The 13,757-nt window shown below is 45.9% G+C and overlaps 1 protein-coding gene across 2 annotated transcripts in view; it reads right to left on the reverse strand.

Annotated features, from left to right (window-relative positions):
• ANLN (anillin actin binding protein) overlaps positions 1-13,757 on the reverse strand; it is a 287,028-nt gene that overhangs the window by 231,517 nt on the left and 41,754 nt on the right. For both annotated transcript variants that reach the window (XM_030204140.1, XM_030204129.1), the window contains exon 4: positions 457-797. In XM_030204140.1, coding sequence (XP_030060000.1) covers positions 457-797 — 341 coding nt within the window. The remainder of the gene's footprint in view (positions 1-456; positions 798-13,757) is intronic.

Here is a 13,757-nt window from a genome sequence, read left to right on the forward strand (position 1 = left end):
GGCCATATGGTTTTTATATGCCATCATTTTCTGTGTATGTAAACATGCATTCAAACACAGTTTACCCTGTCCCAATTGAATATGCAAACTGATTGTCACATTAGCAGTACAAATCTGGAATCAAATTTCTCATTCACTTGTTTAAATCATTTATATTTTTTCTTGATAAACAATGGAAGTGATTTTAGTCTGTTTTTACATAACTATGAAAAGTGAACTTGATATACTACCAGCTGGTTAAATTACACTCTAAATGTTACAAAAACAGATTACCATAATTTTCAATTTAGGTCAACTGTAAATTGATGAATTTTAAGTACTGATTAAGGACGCAAAGTGCAAATAACAGTTTAAAATGACATTTTTAAATATTTGCTTATCAGTATTTCTTAAAAATATATTGAACTATAAATGCAAAAACTTGAAAGTTAGTGCTTTGTAAATGGGCTCACTCACCGGTGTCCCGGAGATTGCTGGTTTATTCACCAATGCCTCTGACTTTTGTGAACATGATGTGGTTTCCTGCCTCACACTGCAGCTATTGATGCTAGCAGATGCTTTACTTGTAGTGGACAGTTTTGATAAACAAGCAGTGCCAGGCTGTTCTTGTGCATTGTTGCATTTTATAGATGGATGATTTAGGTCATCTTCCCAGGAGCCAATTGTAGCAGCCAATTTGGCAAAGCGACCTTTCCTCCCAGATGGAGGAGTATCTGAGGGGACAACAGGTGGCTCTAGTGGAGAAACTTGTGTCTGCGACTGAAATGGTGACAGATTGGAAGTTTCAGGTGAGCTACCTAGAAATTTATTGGGGGGAAAAAAAAAAAAAAAAGAAGAAAAAGTTTGTAGATCATTTCAACTTGTTCAACTCAGAAATTATGTACACTAATATAGCACTAGACTAACTTAGTTTTTTCTACATGTGTCAATAGCCCATAATAAAGTGTATCCTTCAAAAGGGAGAATTTTAAAATTGTTTGCTAACTCAGGGCTCATTTTTGTATACTAAAGAATTGTTGCCAAGCATGCCCCTCAGGAATTAAGTTACCATAGAAAGAGCAAACATTCTGTTCATACATACCAGTCTCCAAATGATGGTGAAAATAAAAATGTGCCATTTCCTCTTTTCATACCATAACTATTATGCAATTGTATAAGCAGAACATTTCTACCTAGGTATGTGTGTTAGGTAGATTTACACCTCTTTCTAAACCTTTTTATACTTTCAAAGCAAACATGTGTACCTTTTTATAATGGTTGATTACCACCAAAGTAAGTTTCCTTTTTGTCCTACCAGGTAAGTCCAACAGAGAGAACTAGCTTGCTTACATCACCCACCCTACATAAGCTCCCATAATAAAAAGGCAATTTTGGATCCCTAGGACATGTCCCTCCCCCAACTATCTGGGTCCCAGCTGAGTGAAGGCATGAGCAGAGGCATGTGGACTAGTGTGCACTAGTCTTGCAGCCTTGAGGGTGACAGTCAGTGTGTCTGGCTCCTTCCCCTAATGGAACTCCGTGGAGAGAGGTTCCATTTTCCAGGCAACACGTGTGCAGAAGGCAGAGGATAGCTTGACTGCAGCTTCTGGTAGCACTCCATATAGAGAGAGTGTAGGATATGCTGCACAACCTGTGAAGCCTCCCACAGCAGCACTGGGTCAGCTGGCCTTGCTACAGCTGTGAAGGAAAAGCCAGTCTATGTTATGATGGAGGCCTATCAAATGCAAGCTAAGGTTTAAGGGAGCCTCCCCCATGTGAAAGGTGGCAATTGCAGAAGTTAATGCCAAGATAGCCTCCTCAACAGGGGAGCTACTACCTTGGCAGGAAGGTGGCCATTTTGGTGATTAGCCACATGAGCTCTGGGGAGACCACAGGACAAGGTGTCAGACCCTCCAGAAGGAGCCACTCTGTTTCTCTCTTTAATTTGTCTCCTGATATGGTAGGGTGTACCACCAATGGCACACTGTCTCTCCTCTCAGTTTCTCCTCAGGTTCCCAGTGCTCTGGGATCCCCTATATGGCCCAAATGGAAGGCTGGAAACCTGAGGATCGGTTTAAGATTTCAAGGCTTAGAATCTCCAACTGGAGAGTAAGGGGGGGGGGGGGGGGGAAAGCTATCAAAGTCTAGGGTCAAATCTGTTGGGATGGAGATGACCTCTTAGGTTTATGCCTCCAAGAAGGATGAGCTCCTTGAGATGGATTTTCAAGATGCTAGAAGCCCTATATATAGTGGTGATGCCAAGAGGACGAAGGAACTTCAAGAGGGCCCTATTCTTGAAAAATACTGAATACAAAGGCCTTTCCCTTACCCAAGAGATTAAGGAAACAGTTGGACCAAAATGGGAGACTCTGGGCCGAGTCTGCAGCTCCAAGATCCAGCTGGCTGAGCAAATTGCCACCAAAAACGCAGTTTTGAAAGAAGAGATCCTTGAAAAATGCATGCTTGAGAAGCTCAAAGGGAGAAGCTGCTAGGGCCCTGAGGACCAGATTAAGGTCCCACTGGGGCACAACCAAAGTGAGGAGCAAAGATGCTTCACTACACACAATGTGGACCATGTCCAACAGGGGACTCACTCCCCCCCCCCCCCCCCCCATGGTAGGCTCCTGAAGCAAACGATAGTGGCTACTTGAACCTTCAAGGAATTGAGGGGGAAAAACCCTTATCAAGGCCCTCTTAGAAAGATTAGATCCCAGAGAGATTCGCCCTTCAGGAGGAGATGGTTCCCCCAAGCACACCAAGCCTTGAAGGTCTTCCAGACTTTCACAAAAGTCAAGAAAGTAGAAGGCTTACAAGCCCTTAAATAAAGTCTCTACTACTGCAGCTGGATTAGCCTCTGCATCTTAGCTGCTACCTCTCAAGACAAGGCTATAAGCCAGAAGTGATCCGGGTCATTCATTATGACAGCTCATAGATGAAAAAGTCATCCTTCCCACTCGGGAGGAGGGAGGGGGTATGAGCAGAGGAACTAGGTCCGCATACCAGGGGCAACTTGGCCAATCTAGCGCCACTAAGACACGGATTGAGTGTGCAACGATTTTCCACGAGGTTCTGTGGATCTTAGACTAGAGGACGCATAGGGACTACTCCCTGGGCCACGGCTGAATCAGCACAATCTATTCCTACTGATCTTGCTATCAGCTGACTGAAAAACTAGTGGCATTTTGCATTCTCCAGGGTTGTCATCAAGTTGAAACTTCCAATGAGCAGGAAGGCTGAGGCACCAAGTACCGATTCACCTGTATCCACGTCCCGATGGCTGAGACAGCCAGCTTATGCATTGCCTACCCCCACAATGTGCATGGCTCACATCTGATCTCCTGTGCTATCTTGGTTCCCCTTTGGTGGTTGATAAACAAAAACCTGCTGTTCTGTTGTGAGTCAGCTCTCACCGCCTTCCTTAGGAGTAGGAGAGACCCTTGCAGCACCAAATGGCTTTTGCCTCCAGAGAATTGACCACAACCCTTGGAGGATTTGCCCTTCACAGTGAGCTCCCCAGACTCTGAAGCTGGCATCTGTCATACCAACCATTCTGAGGCAAAGAAACCCCTTCAAAAGGTGAAGTGGGAGGTCCCAGCAACCCAGCTGAAACTTGGTGTGCCGACAATGGAAGGCACACCTCAAAATCCTAGGACCCCAGCGTGACAAGAGCATTCTCTAGAGGGATCTCATGTGCACTGTTGTCCATAGCACCACCTCCAGGCCATGGAATACTGAAGCTGTAGATAATCCCAAGCTCTAATCTCTTCTTCTTAGACTGCAACTTGAACAACCTCTCCTGTATTAAAAAAAAAAAAAAAAAAACACAAGCCCCTGCTTGGTGTGGAGCTGGACCCCGGAGTACTCCAGTTTCTGTAAAGAGATGAGGTGACTCTCTAGGTAGTTTTACTACCTAACCCAGGCCCTCTAAGGTCTGAATGCCCTTATTTGATGTGATCTGAAACTCTCCTGCTGAGTTGGCCTGGATCAGCCAATTGTCCAGCTAGTGGTGCACACAAACTCCTTCCTTGAGAAGAGAAGCCATGACCTGCATGACTTTGGAAAAAACCCTGGGGGCCATGGCTAACCAAACCTGGAGAGCCCTGAATTAATAGTATTTGTTGAGTACGTACAAATGTAAAAACTACCTGTCTAATTGGGATGTGAAAAAGTATGCCTCAGCAAAGTCCAGAGAAGTCAAAAACTCCCCCAGGGGTTGGAAGCTATCAACGAGTTGTGTCTCCAAACAGAAGCCCGAAACTAACAAGAAGGCACGGACCCCTTTGAGATCTAGAAAAGGCTGGAATGACCCTGCTTTCTTGAGATCCACAAAGTAGATGGAATAAATACATCCCAGGGAAATAGGCTCAACTGTCACCAGGAGCAGCAGTTGGCTCAGGATCACCACAAGGTGCTTGAGTAGGGACCTGCACGGGGGCACCATAAATATATTGGAAACGGTTCTGCAAACTCTAAAAGCACAGCTATCACATATGGCATCTAGGACCCACTGGTCCACTCCCAGCCAAAAATACTGAGACAGCCACCCACCTGCTCCAGTCCAGGAAGGACCTGCTAATCATCATTGCGAGCTTTAAGGGTTAGAGAAGGGGGGAGGGGAGCATCCTCCCTCACAAGCACTTCTCACCACCAGAAAGGGCTAATCCTTATGGTCCTTGCTGTTAGAGTCCCACACTGCTGGCTTCTGTGATGCACAGAATCGGCTCTTCACAGCTCTGACTCCTACCACCCGTCACCTCTCCCCAGGGCCAGTCCTCTGGCATGCGTTGGGGCTTAGGATTCTCCAAATCCTTGTCCAGCTTTATCCACAATAGGTGAACTGAAAGGAAGGTTTATTGGAAGCACATCTTGGAGGCCCAATCTGCCACCGAATACCAAAACCAGATCCAACACCGAACCACCACTGCTGAGGTCAGCAAGCTCAAACACATGTGGATTAGGTCACAGAATCCATTTCCTGTCAGGCTGTTTCAGAAGAGACCGGAAACTGCTGAAGCCAGTGGAGGACTGCCTGAGTGACACAGCTGCCACAAATGGCCACCTTTATGCCTAGGATGTGGACTCAAAGAGCTATTTCAGGATTTCTTAACCTTCCTGTAGTAGAAGACCTACAGAGCTGAACCACCTACACTGGAATGGTGGTTGCCTTCATTACTGCCCTGATCAGGGCATCACCTTTGGAGAGGAAACTATCTTTTCAAGTCCTTGCTGGGAAGTGGGTAAAGGTTTCCCATGACCATGGACCTGCAGAGCACCAGCAAGGCACTTTTCACCTCATTAAAAACCATCTTAGACAGTGCCTGATGGGAGGAAAAAAAACATCGATTGCTTTCAGTTTTATTGTAGTATGATTTGGATGTTACCAAGTAAATAATGAATAAAAAAATCTTAGCTATTTGCTATGATTTAAGATTTTGCCTATAGTTTATCATTTAAGTTCTCTTATTGATTTACCTTAGTTTATTTTAACAATAAGCATGTGTCCCTAAAGCAACCTCTTCTTTGCAAAACACAGCCTTGTCAGGTGGTTTTACAATAAAGTTACTTTTATCATCTATCCTTTTGGGACTAGTGGACTGCTTGCCAGCCAGATGCATGGACACTACTACCTGGTCAATGAGGGTGGGAAGTTTGTCCTGCCTGAATAGTATACAACTGGAGACTCCCTGATCTTGGAAGGAAAGATCGCCCCACTAAGGATTCTACCAGAGATTGAGCCCCCAGAGCCTCCTACTTTGACACTGGGTCCCCAAGGGGGAAAAATTAGGCCCATCCTCCCCAAACCCATTGCTGACAGCCCTGGGCCACTCGGAAAGCCACAGTAGGACACCATGGCCTCCAGATGCTCCCCTCCCATGGGGAACAGCCCATAGCCCTCTCCTGTGGTCAATCTTGCCACCCTAAGGCTCCCGCCCCCATGCCCCAGGGCCATCTCATTCCTTTGGAGATAACAGCCACTAGCAGGGGCCCAGAATTGAAGCTGTGGCCCCTGGAGTCCCCCCCCCCCCCCCGGGACTCACACTTTAGGGGGAGGGCATCAACTAGATCCCCTAGAGAGGCACCCTCCCCCACCACACACACAGTAAAATGGCAAGCCCAGGTCCAGCATGACTACCAATCCTACCACAAGTCATACATCTGCAGCTAACTAGGCTTATTTGGGGTGGGGGGGTGGGGTGAGACAGCTGAGGCCATCCCACTACTGAGTTTCTGCCTTCAGGCCTTTCCCAGGGGCAGCCAAACTCATCCCCAAATGGTCCTATTCTGCAATCAGGGTGGGGGTTACTGCCTGCCTGTAAAGACCCTGCTTGTACCTGGATTACTCTTCTGTTTGCTGCCTGCAAAGACCCTGCTTATATCTGGCTACTCTCTTGTCTGCTGCCTGCCTGAATATCCTGCCTGGACCTGATTATTCTCCTGTCTACTGCCTGCCTGAATATTTTGCCTGGACCTGGTGACTCCCAGGACAGTTACCCGCCTGCATACCTGCCTGGACCCAAGACACTCCTTAGCCTACTGCCTGTCACTCTGTGACCTGCTCCTGAACTTCTTCCTTCTGCTCTCCTCTGGTTGGTCTCTCTGGGTGACCCTTTCTTGGCCTCTCACTATAAGTCCTGTCAGCCGCCCGCCCGCACCTGGGGGCTCAACCCTCGGGGAATGGCGGTCACCACAGGTGAACTTCGGGGTTGCTCGGCCGCCAAGCAGAACCCGGGTCTGTCTCTTTTCACACCCGGCAGCACACTGCTTGGCACAGAAACTCACCATATCCGACACTCTTACAGAGAACTTAAGGTTCTTTTTCTATAACACAAGCAGGAAACAAGCAGTATACTTTCAAATCTTGTTGACTGGGCTCTGATTGTCCCAGGATCTCATTTCCTTTAGTCCTAACCAGGAAGAAAAGAGCAGAATCTCTTTGCTGAGGCTCAATCAACAGTTATATATCCTGATCTTCCCAGGTACCGTAATGCCAGTATGCAAATATTAGTGTTATAATTGATCCATATTTCAGTTACCTGTTATTGTTTGCTAACGTAACAGTGAACAAAAAATGTGCAAAGTTCTGAGAATATACACATTTGTTTGGTCGCTCTGGTTTTTCTGGACTAATAAAAAATCCTGGTGGTTTGTGTGTTGGGTCTGAGTGCTTTCCGGGAACTGTGGGACCACTGGGAGTATGGCTCTGTAACCTAGAAATCACAGGGGATAATTGGAAAGCGGGAGACTCGCCCAAAGGCGAATGTGACCCAGTCGGTGGGTGCTAGTGTAGAGCATGAGCGGCAGGTACAAGCGGACCTGAGATGTGTTGGATAGACCCTCTAAGTGGTCGCACAGTAAACCCAGGTGAGTGGCTAGGTGTTTCCTGACCGAGGGGAGGGGGAGAAGCTGGTTTTGTGGAGGGGTAGAGTCCAGACTACCATTGGCCCTGTGCCAGCCTGCAGATGAGGGCTACAGAATAAAAAAACACCTTCAACAAGGTTGGGGGGTGGTGGGGGGTGGGAGAGGAGCATGGACCTATCCCTAGGAGACTCCAGGCCCCTGGACCTCTACCAGTGGAACACAGACCATGAACGACTACCATGGTTACCAGATCCTTGGCAAAAAAAGATCTAGTTGCACCAGTCCAAACTACACTATCGGCTAGAGGTACAGAAATAAGACTAGCTCCAGGCTCTACATCTTCTTATTACTACTACTACTATTTAGCATTTCTATAGCGCTACAAGGCATACGCAGCGCTGCACAAACATAGAAGAAAGACAGTCCCTGCTCAAAGAGCTTACAATCTAATAGACAAAAAATAAATAAAGTAAGCAAATCAAATCAATTAATGTGAACAGGAAGGAAGAGAGGAGGGTAGGTGGAGGCGAGTGGTTACGAGTCAAAAGCAATGTTAAAGAGGTGGGCTTTCAGTCTAGATTTAAAGGTGGCCAAGGATGGGGCAAGACGTAGGGGCTCAGGAAGTTTATTCCAGGCGTAGGGTGCAGCGAGACAGAAGGCGCGAAGTCTGGAGTTGGCAGTAGTGGAGAAGGGAACAGATAAGAAGGATTTATCCATGGAGCGGAGTGCACGGGAAGGGGTGTAGGGAAGGACGAGTTTGGAGAGATACTGGGGAGCAGCAGAGTGAATACATTTATAGGTTAGTAGAAGAAGTTTGAACAGGATGCGAAAACGGATAGGGAGCCAGTGAAGGGTCTTGAGGAGAGGGGTAGTATGAGTAAAGCGACCCTGGCGGAAGATGAGACGGGCAGCAGAGTTTTGAACCGACTGGAGAGGGGAGAGGTGACTAAGTGGGAGGCCAGCAAGAAGCAGATTGCAGTAGTCTAAACGAGAGGTGACAAGGGTGTGGATGAGGGTTTTGGTAGAGTGCTCGGAACGAAAGGGGCGGATTTTACGAATGTTGTAAAGAAAGAAACGACAGGTCTTGGCGGTCTGCTGGATATGAGCAGAGAAGGAGAGAGAAGAGTCAAAGATGACCCCAAGGTTTCGAGCTGAGGAGACAGGGAGAATGAGAGAGCCATCAACAGAAATAGAAAACGGGGGGAGCGGGGAGGTGGGTTTGGGGGGGAAAATGAGAAGCTCGGTTTTGGTCATATTTAATTTCAGGTGGCGTTGAGACATCCAGGCAGCAATGTCAGACAAGCACGCTGAAACTTTGGTTTGGATGCAAGGTGAGATATCAGGGGTAGAAAGGTAGATTTGGGAGTCATCAGCATAGAGATGGTAGGAAAAGCCATGGGATGAGATTAATGAACCAAGGGAAGAAGTGTAGATAGAAAAGAGGAGGGGACCAAGAACAGAACCCTGAGGTACGCCGACAGGCAGAGGGAAAGAAGTAGAAGAGGATCCACCAGAGTGAACACTAAAGGTGCGGAGGGAGAGGTAGGAAGAGAACCAGGAAAGGACAGAGCCCTGGAATCCAAGTGAGGACAGGGTATCGAGAAGTATGCTGTGATCGACAGTGTCAAAAGCAGCGGAAAGATCAAGAAGAATGAGGATGGAATATTGACCTCTGGATTTAGCCAGCAATAGGTCATTGGAGACTTTAGTAAGCGCAGTTTCGGTTGAGTGGAGAGGGCGAAAACCAGATTGTAATGGGTCAAGAATAGCATGTGAGGAGAGAAAATCAAGGCAGCGGCGGTGAACAGCACGCTCAAGTAATTTGGAGAGAAAAGGAAGGAGGGAGATGGGTCGGTAATTAGAGGGACAAGTAGGGTCAAGTGAAGGCTTCTTAAGGAGAGGTGTGACCACAGCATGTTTAAAGGCAGCAGGGACAGTCGCAGTGGAAAGTGAGAGGTTGAGAATGTGACAGATAAAAGGAATAAGAGTAGGAGAGATGGCATTAAGAAGGTGGGTGGGAATGGGATCAGAGGAACAGGTGGTACATTTTGAGGAAGAAAGGAGAAGTGTAGTTTCCTCAATAGTAACTTCAGGAAAGGAGGAAAGGGAATGAGGGGAAGGAGAGAGAGGGGAACAGACTAGTGGAGGGAGAGCTGGTGAGGTAGAGAAAGCAAGGTTTATCTTTTGAACCTTATTGTGAAAGAATTCAGCAAGGGTCTGAGGAGATAATGAAGGGGGAGTTGGGGGAGGGGGCACCTTGAGGAGAGAGTTCAATGTGGTGAAGAGAAGTCGAGGATTAGAGCCAAGAGAGTTGGTCAGTTGGATATAATAATCTTGTTTGGCACGTAAAAGAGCAGATTGGAAGGAGGTCAGCATGAACTTAAAGTGTAAGAAATCAGCAAGGGCCCGAGATTTCAGCCAGAGGCGTTCAGCGGAGCGGGTACAGGAACGTAGGTAGCGGATATACTGGTGCTGTCACTGGAAACCATTTTCATCATGCTGATTAGGGAATATAACCCACATCTATCATCTGAAGCGTAGCAACCCACTGGAGATCCTAATGGCCTTAATGACCACCACCAAGGCTTCCAACCTCTTCAGCAGTAGTGTAAAAAAAAAAAAAGGAGATTCCTTGGCAATTGATGACCTTTACTGGTAGCTTCCTGAAAATCATGTATTTTTTTTCTTTCATAGCCTCAGATAAGAAGGTGACTCAGGAGACCAAGCAGCATCTGGGATTGGTGGCACTGGATTAGCCAAGAAGTATGGGATACGCCAATCTATTGAGATTCAAAACAGGGGAACCTGACACTGGGAAGATTCCTCATCCCAAAAGGCTTCTGCTTCATGGCCTAATTACTCTAGAAGACTTAGTTCCATTCTGTCTTGTCTGTCAACTGCTGAAAGGTCAGGACAAAGGACAAGCTATTCCCCAGAGGCAGTAGTGACACTTAGCTTGGGAAAAGGGAGTAGCATGATCAACAGGATACTTTCAAACAAATCCAAGGAGGCGAGAGATGGCAAAATATTCTTTAATAGTAGATAAGACTCGACAGCACCATATTTCAGCAAATTCCTCCTGCCTCAGGAGTCTACAAGTTAAAATACGATATAATATAGGTCCATGGAAATGTATAAAATCAAATAGTATACGACTATGTTAAATATAAAGCTTAAAATGTACATATAACAAAAAATATATTATATATACACATACATATACACACATACACAGTGCAATCCACTTAAGTGCAAGGGTCTGGGACCAAAGAAATGCATGCAGTTAACCAGAGAGTGCACTTAACCATTGTGACCCAAAGAAGCTTGACATCTGATAAATATATGCACAGTACTGTTTATTATATGTACAGTATACAGTCTCAGTTAACTGACATTAGGCTGGCTTGAAGTAATCAGTTATAGTCCTCTGTACACTCTTGGGTCTGTGAGTTCCATAGACTATGTCTGCCAGACGGTAAAAACTGTCATAGCACTGACATCCAGTGGCCTCCAGATAGGCCCACATGGTGTCGAGACTCCAGCGCTCTTGCAAAAGTGACAGGAGGTTGTTGAATTTCATCAGCATGTACCTCGCTGCTCATTTCTTCATCTGTTCCATCATCAGCTGTTGTTGCCTGCGTGTAGAAGCATATCTCAACATCAGTGCTGTCGTCAGCTGTTTGTAGATGGTAATCAACAGCTACGTAGCGATGGAACTCCTCTTCAGTAAAACTGGCTGGGATGTCAATAACCTCTTCATCTGACGCGTTTGCAACAGCTGCACCTGTTTCATCCCTCTCCACATCCCTAACAAAGCTTGCCCGCATGTAGCAGTTCACAATGGTTGCCTGTGTAACATGATTCCAGGCCTCTTTCTGCATATGTAGGGAATCCAACAGTGATAGATTACGAGCCAGTTCAACAGCACGTTTATCCTTCCCAGTCTGGTCAGCCATAACGCTCAGACGACGTAGCACAAGAGCCCGATAATGTTGTTTGAAATTGGCTATTATGCCCTGATCCATAGGTTGGATCAGAGAGGTAGTGCTTGGTGGCAGGAAGACCACCTTGGCGTTAGACAGCCTGACATCATCCCTGTGTGCAGCACAGTTATCACAAAGCAGCAAAATCTGACGCTTTTGTGCCCGCATTCTAGTGTCTAACTTCTTTAGCCACTGCTTCCAAATTTCCCCAGTCACCCATGAATATGCGCTAGCCTCGTATGACACAGGAAGTCGCTTAACTTTCTTGAAGCAACGGGGCTGTTTGCTCTTTCCAATGACGAGGGGTTCCAACTTCTCACTCATCCATATTGCAGCAAAGGAGGATTGTCAGTCGGTCCTTCAATGTTTTACCTCCAGTAGTTTCGGCATGTTTAAATGCAAGTGTTCCATCAGGAATTGCTCGCCAGTAGAGACCGTTTTCGTCAGCATTGAAAATGTCACGAGGTGCAAACTCGTTCAAGATGGTAGGAAGAACTGAAACAACCCAAGTTTCAGCACCAAAGTCATCAGCATCTTGTTTCTCACCATGCTCTCTCTCTCCCGTTATCCCTACTTGTGAAGCCCTTACTTAGGCAGGCCTTCAAGGGGGGATATGTATATAATGAACCTAACTAGGCCCTTCCAAAAACAGGTCTAGAGGCCTGAAGCTGTCAGCCAGACCTAAAAATCATGTCCTCTGTGTGACCCAGAGGTTCATGAGCTCTTGTGAAAGGCTTGCAGAAAGAAGAGCATGAAACAATTTTCCATGCAAGGTGTTTACTAAAGAATGTGGTTAGGGGCTTTTTGCAGATATGACGACTGGAACATAGATAAATGGTTGCTGGCAAAATGGACCATGCTACTGGAACATAGATAAATGGTTGCTGGCAAAATGGAACATGCTAATCAGTATGATGTTGCTTTAGCCCTTACCAATAATCTTGATCAGCGCAGTCTGAACTAATAATTATCTACAAGGTGGTCAAAGATAATAACGAAATTTTTGAGATGTGTAATCATAGAAGAGTATAAAATATGATAGATGACAAGACTGAATTGGAGAAGTACTCAGAGAAAGCACCTATGTGCAGCTTTGTTTGTAACTCTCTCATGAGAAAATAACTGTAGTATGTTTTCTTGGTTGGTAAGTAATAAAAAGAATATTTTCTCATCTTTGTGTGGCCTTTGTGGCCTTCACTTCTTCTCTCCCTAACTGTATGAGTGTGTGGAACATTCTATGTTTCAACAATCTTTATTGGTAAATCAACAATGAAACACAACTTTGGCACCCAAAGCTTTGACGACAATTGTCACATTTCTGTATAACTAATACAATCAGAGCATTTGCACTTCCAACCAATTTTTACAATTTACTTCCCCAAATTATTCCCTACCCCCACCTTCCCTCTAAGGCTTTATCAACTCTTTTTACGTAACAGAAGTATTGCAAAACCCCCAATGCGCCCAATTCCAAGATGTGATCTCAAACAGTAGTTACCTTGTTAACAACTTTACCCTATTTCATACATACCCCCTCCCCCCTCTAACTCTTCCCGATTCCCCCTTCTCCCCCCCCTCCCCCACACTCAGAGGAACAGTATCTCTCTTACACATCCCTTCGTAATATGCGTACAGGTTATTTAGAAGTAAACTTCTCCCTTTCTGGGTTAAGCTGTTTAATAAACACCCCCCAAATTTTGATAAAACGTGTTTTACGTCTGCAGGAGCCTTTTGCCTCTCTCGCTTCCCATAACATCAGCTGATGTACTTGGTTACGCCAATGCCAATATGCCGGAGGGTCTCCTGAGGTCCAATACTGCATTATACATTTTTTCGCAACCAAGCACATTTTACGGCTCAACAGAACCTCATCTGCCGTAAGACCAGGAAATGCTCCCGGACAATCTAATATTAGCTGCAGCGGGTTTGCCTCAATTCTTTTGTGCAAGATAGACAAAAATGCCACTACTCGCCTCCAGTAGGTCTGTATCTCTGCACATTCCCAAATAGCATGATAAAAGGTATTCTCACCTCTAGTGCATTTTGAACAAATAGCCGTGTTCACCCCACCTGCCTTACATAGTTGGACTTGGGTAAAATATACTCTATGGGTTTCTCGGAAGGCACATTCTCTAGGGCCTGCACCTCCAATCAACCTTGGAATACCTCTTAACTGCGCTGAAACGTCCTATGTCTGCAATGTTTGACCTATGTCCCTTTCCCATCTTTTACATAGTAGAGCTAGCTTCTCCCCCGGTCTCTGTTCCCATATTTTCCAATGTATTCCAGAAATGGAGGGGGCCTTCTCAGAAATCTCATCAAAAAATAATTTAATCTTATCTCCCATCCGCAGCTTCAACGCATCTTTATCTAGTGAGTGTACATAATGTCTGAGCTGACGGTATGCAAATTTATCCCCCCATCTCTCGTGACCAG

Source organism: Microcaecilia unicolor, chromosome 1 (assembly GCF_901765095.1).
Source record: "Microcaecilia unicolor chromosome 1, aMicUni1.1, whole genome shotgun sequence".
NCBI classification, from domain to species: domain Eukaryota; kingdom Metazoa; phylum Chordata; class Amphibia; order Gymnophiona; family Siphonopidae; genus Microcaecilia; species Microcaecilia unicolor.